At 44.9% G+C, this 7500-nt stretch overlaps 1 protein-coding gene across 1 annotated transcript in view; it reads right to left on the reverse strand.

The window, feature by feature from the left end:
* Positions 1-4392: 4392 nt before the first annotated feature.
* The window catches only part of ephb6 (eph receptor B6), a gene marked incomplete at both ends in the record, with an annotated part of 40411 nt that continues 37303 nt past the window's right edge, over positions 4393-7500 (reverse strand). The window contains 7 exons of the mRNA XM_080540194.1: positions 4393-4498; positions 4625-4780; positions 4913-5097; positions 5835-5984; positions 6313-6531; positions 6775-7022; positions 7188-7304. Of these exons, the coding sequence (XP_080396320.1) occupies positions 4393-4498; positions 4625-4780; positions 4913-5097; positions 5835-5984; positions 6313-6531; positions 6775-7022; positions 7188-7304 (1181 nt within the window). The remainder of the gene's footprint in view (positions 4499-4624; positions 4781-4912; positions 5098-5834; positions 5985-6312; positions 6532-6774; positions 7023-7187; positions 7305-7500) is intronic.

Raw genomic sequence — 7500 nt, forward strand, 5'->3', positions numbered from 1 at the left:
TAGAAGTATGCTGGTTATTGAGACTAAGATCTTGACAAATGGCAGGTGAATAGAATTCTGAATTCTTCTAGAATTCACTAAATCCACTAAACAGGCTATGAAATGTTCTATTTCAATACGACCCTACTAGCACTGATCTGGCATTGCTTGATTGAACCCATACCTGGCCAAAACCGTGAGACAGGTTCATGCTCCCCTAACTGAACCCTCATGGTTCATTTTCAATACCTGCATAACCCCCATGAAAAAGAAATTACAACATTATGACAGTCAACACTTTTTCGGTCATTATTCCAAGTGAACCATCTAGTAACTTGTTTGAAAGGTGCTGACTTGTCAGTTGTCTTGTTGCTGATTTGCAACTGAAAACCAAAACCAAATGTGTGTGTGTGTGGGGTGAAGTTACCGTGAAATGTGTCTGTCAGTCTATCTCAACCTTTTGGGCCTTGTCTTTGTCTCCAGTGCAGGATAATGTTGATGTTAATGAAAATCAGTCACACTGCCATATAAAGTTACTTCATCCCGTATAGCCTATTTAGTAGCCTCGGACAACCAGGCCTCTTAAAACCAGATTTCGAAGGACAAGACTAGCCGTTTCGCAAGAGAATAGTCACACACTTCTTGTCTAGATATTAAGTATGAAAGGACTTTTTTTACCCTAGCTCTGACCCATGTTCGTGTCAGGCTAGCATCTACATTTCGTAAGAATGTCTTATTCTGCTAATACGTTTGGCTAAATCGGTTTCTAGTGTGTTCTATTTTGTCAATTGCAAAGTGAAACCATTCAAACAACTACTGCTCACTCTGAGGCACACATCAACTCTACATCCACCCACAAGCAGCACAGTCTCCCAGTCACAATGATAATGATCTGCATTTAGTGTATCACAAGATGTCAACAACATGGTAATTGTCCCATTCCAAAGACCATAATGCTTGGGTAGGCAGTGCAGTGTAAGCCTGTCAGAGGGTATGTCAGAGGGTATTCCCCTTCAAACAAAAACAACAACAGGAAATAAACACATCGCACACGCACACGCACACGCACACGCGCACACACACACACACACACACACACACACACACACACACACACACATCTGTGTACATACCATACAGATACACACACACACACACACAAAACTGAAAATCTTAAATCAATACAGAGTTAATTTGAACATATTGTAATTGCCATTTATAACAACAGAATAACACATACATTACACAACATACTGTAGTATAACAGTGTTGCCGTGGTGGTGTTCAGGTATGTTGGTGCATCATATATAGACTGTGAGTAAGAGGCTGCAGCACAGTTAGAAGGTAAACAGATCCTAGTGAGGACAGGACAGGATACAGGCTCTGGTAATGGACCTGAGTGAAGGAGTCATTTGCTATTGTTGAGTTAATAGCTATTTACCACCTACCAAGCGCCATGCTGAAGTACTGTCATAGAGACCGGTGGTTACAGTGTGTTAGTGGATTTGTAAAGGCACAATAACACCCTAACGAGTTCACTTTGTGGTTTGTTGTGTTTGGGCTATTTTGGTGTGTGTGTACTGTATGTGTGTATGACCTACTGCAGGATCATGTCCTACAGCAAGAAGTTGTAAAACATCAAGGTGTAAAATAGGCAATAAATAATAGAAATAAAGTAGCTAGCTCCACAAGGTTAACACTACATTTGTACTATAACAAAGGCATGGGGCTCGTTTTTTTTCAGCGTCAAGGTTTTTTCAAGACAGGTCTTCATTTATCTATTTGTCATCATTTATTCAATTGTGTATAGTGCCAGATAGGCAGGTTAGACAGACTGACAGACATGTTGAAGGTGCCAGATAGGCAGGTGAGACAGACTGACAGACATGTTGAAGGTTGTAAGCGGCCCTCATGTCAGATCAAATCCGACAGCATCAGGAGATCTGGGAGACAAGCGGCTGCTCTCTCTCTCTCTCTCTCTCTCTCTCTCTCTCTCTCTCTCTCTCTCTCTCTCTCTCTCTCTCTCTCTCTCTCTCTACTGCTGAACTCAACAGATCACTGTCTCAGATTCTAGAGAAATGTGCTGAGCTGGGGGATTCGTATGGGGCAAAGTGGAACATGAAGTTCATTCTCTTAGATTTAAAAGGCGATCTCTTAGAGTAGTTTGGATAGAGTTAAACAGATGTAACTAATCATACAATACAGTACATAGGAGGATGCGATTTAGGCGGATGATTTAAATAAAATCATATTCTTTATTTTACAAATTTGCACAATTGTGGAATAATGGTGAACACTTGTACAAATAAACACATCTACTCAAGCAAGTGCATACCGTCACACACTCACCATACATACTTTTCATACACACATCCGATACACACTTACTCACAGACATCTGTGTACACACCATACAGTATGCATACACACACACACACACACACACACACACACACACACACATACACACACATACACTCTCTCACACACACGCAGTAGCATCATATACAGCATGCAGGCACGCAGGCACACACGCACACGCGCACATACACACACACACACACACACACACACACGCACACACACACACACACACACACACACACACACACACACACACACACACACAGTAACAGACACAGAATACTCACAAAGCATAACCTCTCCTTCCTTACTTCCATTGGCAATCAGATCACATAGTTATTGTCCAGTTAACCGATTTCACATTCACAACGCTCAAATGACTCAGTGACTTACTCTACCTATCAAATAAAAGGGTGTGAATTGTGAAACATACACAGAGAGGGGGTTCTAAGGTTCTATCTCCGTTTAGGGTCGTTCAGAGATATTGAGCGTCAAAGTTTTTACATTCCATTATGTTTTGTGAGATGGAACCTTTGTATTTTATTAATTACTAACTAAAGAATTTCAACATTTTAAAAAATAACACCACACAGGCATTAATAAACACCTAATGGATCAGATTAAGTAAAAAACTCAATTTTGACAAAAATGGAAATAGAACCGTATAATCCTAACGTCACGGGGTGCTGTTCCAGTCTGGAGTCCTAGATCTAGTCTCGGGGGGCAGCAGCAGTAGCTCAGGAGGCAGAGCCCGGCGTCTAATGATCGCAAGGTCGGCAGTTCAGTGGTTTGAACCCCGGCTGGGTCACGTGTCGAGGTGTCCTTGAGCAAGGCACAGAACCCCTAATTGCTCCAGGATCGCTGTCTATGGCCCAACCCCTTGCCTAGAGCATAAAATACCAAATTCCAAGTCAACAATTGACTGACAGGTTGATTGCATGGCAATACAACGATTATTATTATTCTTCTTCTTCTTCTTATTATTATTATTGTGTGTGTACAGCGGCTAAGGTGAGCTATACCTATACCTCAGCAGCCTGTTGACTTCTACCCGGGGAAGACTCACTTTGCTCCAACACCAGGTCTTTTCTCAAAACAAAGACCTAAATCTAAACCTGCTAACTGTAGGTTTTACTGTCGCTTTAATAACCACTATTTCATTATTGTTTTCTCTTTTGCTTAGAGAGTAACATACACTTTGGAAAAGTAAGGTGAGATTTGCCAATTTGGCTCTAAACTGTGCATGACTCCAATACCACCAGGACTTCACTGTAACTGCACCCCCCTTTGTCACGTCTAATGGCACAACCCCCCTAAAGGTGACCAGGCTAACCTAAGGCAACGTGCCGATTTCAGTACAGAGGAGGTGATGTAGCTTACAACAAATAATCAAGCAATGTCCAATGATATCAACATTTATCAGTAAAAACAAGTTTTGTTTTGATTGTCTCTGCAATTGCTTGTGACAGGAGATCCCTACGTTCTTGTAAAAAATACATTTTCACAGTTTTTTGTCTTCTTTATAATATCCAATGATGGTGGTGGTGAGACCTTACGAGTGAGGAAGATACAGTAGTGAAACAACACTGGAGTGAGAGAGAGACAGAGAGTAGGAGATCAGAGGTAGGGATAGGCCGGGGTAAGAGAGAAGGCAAAACAACAGCAAACAAAGTGGAATAAAACACATTTTTGAAGACTTTCTTTTTCCTCAGATCCTCCTGCTCCTCCAGCAACACTTCCTGCCTGACCTCACTTGGTTTGGAACGCAGCTCCCATAGTGCACCTCTCTGTCGCTTCACATGTTCCCCTCAGGTGATTTGTGGGGACAGTGAAGTTGTATTCAGTCACTATACTCCCTGCTCCAATGTATTGTTAAAGATATTATTAGACAACCAAAATTCACTCGTCAACCATCAAATGTGTTATTCCCAAAATTGGGGGTAGGAAATGGGTTCAATTTCAAAATAATAGCCTTCGCACTGAATACTTGTTGGAGTTGCTAATAGTGAAACATCAGCATCGTGGCTTTCCCAGTTTATATGTGGGGCCTCACACCTCCACCTGGCCCTGTGTGAGATGGTTTCTGAGCTGCTGTGCTGCGTTGACAATCTTCCTCTGGTGCCCCAGGAGGTTCACCCCCAGTTTCTGTACATCCCTGAGAGAGAGAGAGAGAGAGAGAGAGAGGTGAGTTGCACTGATCAGAGTTACTTACCTAAGTAACACATAATTATATTAGAAAGTAACGTAATTGATATAGAAATCAAAGGAAACAGGGACTCACTCCATAGTGAGCTTGCTGACTCTGTCCAGCGTGTCCAAGTGCTCTCGCTCAAACTCGTCCTTATACCTGTCCATCCTCAGTGCCGTCAGCCAATCGCTAACCGTCGCCACCGACGACAGGTCTGTGGGGGTGGGGCTGAGCAGTGGTTGGCTTGAGCTGAATTTAGAATGAGGCCGGGGGAGGTCAGTCAAGTTTGAATAAGTCAGAATAGTATTGAGAACACATACAGTATCATCACATGTTTTGACATTTTGAAAGCAAAGGCTGCTGGGAGTTGTAGTCTCTCACCGGGGATGCTCAGCCTTGAGGGAGGCTGGGTGTCGTATGAGCTTGTCCAGGGAGGAGAGGAGGGTGTCAAAGCCGGGCCTAGTCCCCCTGTCTGCCTGCCAGCACTGCAGCATCAGGGAGTGGAGCCCAGAGGGGCAGTTGTGGGGGGCCGGAAGACGGTACTGGTCTGCTACGGCCTTCATCACCTAGTACATAGAAGGTAGGAGGAAGGGGGGAGAGACAGAAAGAGAGGGGGGAAGGGATGGAAGAACAGACAGAGAAAGAGGGGGTGATAGAAGGAGATAGAGAGGGGGGGGGTGATAGAGGGAGAGGGTGAGAGAAGGAGGTATATAAGAAAGAGAGAGAGAGAAGAGAAACTGTCTCATCTGATCCCTCTTTCCAGTTTCAAGCTCTTGCTGAGAGACATACAGTGCGAGTCTATGATTTGTTCTCGCAATTGAGTTGACCCTCCCTTTTGCCCATTGCTGACCCCTCCCTGTCCCTAGCTCTTTAGCTGTCTAGTCTTAGGTTTTGTAGTTTTAGTTTAGTTTTAGACTATCTTAGACTGTTTTAGACTAGCTTTAGTTTAAGACTATGTAGTTCTAGTTTAGTTTTAGACTATGTAGTTCTAGTTTAGTTTTAGACTGTAGGCCAGGTTTTGTATTGTATTTGTTTGTGGTGGATGTTGTTGTTGTATACCTGTGAACAGGTCACACATGAAAATGAGCCCTTGGGGCTCAATGTGTTTTTACCATATAAATAATATCATAACAGCCTGGTTGTTGACAATCTGCCTTACTTAGAAGGTCCATAGAGGTTCTGGAGCAGTTAGAGATGATTGTCTATTCTGTTCAGTCAACCTGTGTGTTTTCTCTCTGCCTGTCCTTATCAATTAAACACGGCTGCCCCACATTCCCGCTTCGATCTCCCGTCGTCGACTCACTTCCTGGTTGCTCATGTCCCAGTATGGCCGCTCTCCGTACGACATGACTTCCCACATCAGCACGCCGAAGCTCCAGACATCGCTAGCCGAGCTGAACTTGCGATGCTGGAAGGCCTCAGGGGCTGACCATCGGACGGGGATCTTGCTGCCCTGAAGGAGGGAGAGAAGGAACTAAGGGATTAGGAATGACGATCGCAAACTAAATCAAATCAAATCAAATCCCCAAAAAAATTGTATAGCGCATTGCGATGCAACTCAATGCGCTTCACATACCGACAGTGCCGCAAGCAGGCAAAAGTAAAAACCTGTACACTATGTAGCCAGGAAAATTCCCTTTGCAGCCCTCTACTCATAGAGCGACTACTAGCCAGTTTGCCTACCAGCACCCAAACTAAACTGGGTGTAAGCATGTAAAGTGCTTACTAGCATGTAAAGTGAATTCTATAGGCAAAGAAAAAATACATTTCCCAGCACGCACCAGTGAGGCGGTGTAGGTGGGCATGTTGTGGTCCAGGCTCTTCATCTGGCGTGACAGCCCAAAGTCAGACACCTTGCACACCAGGTTGGAGTTGACCAGGACGTTTCGAGCCGCCAGGTCCCGGTGAACAAAGTTCCTCTCCGAGAGGTAGCGCATCCCCGCCCCGACCCCCCTCACCATCCCCACCAGCTGCAGAACACTGAACTGGTCTTCATTCTCCTGAGAGATGGAGGCAAGGATGGAGGGATGGATGGAGAGGGGGATGGGAAGAGAGGAAGAGAAAGTGGGCAGAGAAAGAGACAGAGGTGGGGGGAGAGTGATCAGGAGAGCAAGAGAGAGGTTGGGAGAGAGATAACATTAAAATCAATCACCCTGATTAAATCAGTTATTGTAACTTGTCGTTCTTGTAGTTCTCAAACATGATGTCTGATGGGAGATGTAGTTCTTGGTAGGTAGTCTCACCCTGAGGAAGGCGTCCAGTGGTCCGTTCTCCATGAACTCGGTGATGATCCTCTCAGGAGGGCTGTGGGTGGCCACTCCCTCGAGCTTCAGCACGTTGGGGTGGTCAAACTGGCCCAGTACCCCTGCCTCGCTCAGGAACACGCCCCTCTCTCGTTCTGTTACGCCCCAACGCAGCGTCTTAACTGCCACCAGCACCTCCCTACGGTTCAGAGGGCGGTAGCGCCCCCGAGACACCTCCCCAAACTGGGCTGAGGGCAGAGAGGAGGGGAGAGGAGGAGAGATTTTAAGATTTTGAAACCTTGTGTGGTTTTGTTTTGTATCACTGTTTTATGCTTCATCTTTTGAGCTTGAAATTCATCAACTGGAAGTTGAACTATGAAGCCATGGGTTCTTTGCATGAATAGGACTCCTACCTGCACCGATCACCTCCTCGATCTTGAGGTGACATGGGTCTATCTCGCGGGCAAACTCTTTGACCGCCTCGCTGGGGTCCTCGTAGGTGGAAGGGTCCACATAGTATTTCACCCCACCTGCAGCATATGAAAGCCAATCCATGATTCTGTCTCTGTGTCCTGTATGTCGTTGGCCTTGGACAATAGCAAGTGTTGGTTCAAGGCCCTTGTCAACGGATTAGGCTTTACAACATGATGAGTTATTTAGCATGCATGAATAAGAACAGGATGCTTTTGGACGACACAACCAGAAATGTAATTTCCTCCACTCTCC

This window comes from Nansenia antarctica, assembly GCF_963989245.1.
Source record: "Nansenia antarctica genome assembly, chromosome: 10".
Taxonomy (NCBI): Eukaryota; Metazoa; Chordata; class Actinopteri; order Argentiniformes; family Microstomatidae; genus Nansenia; species Nansenia antarctica.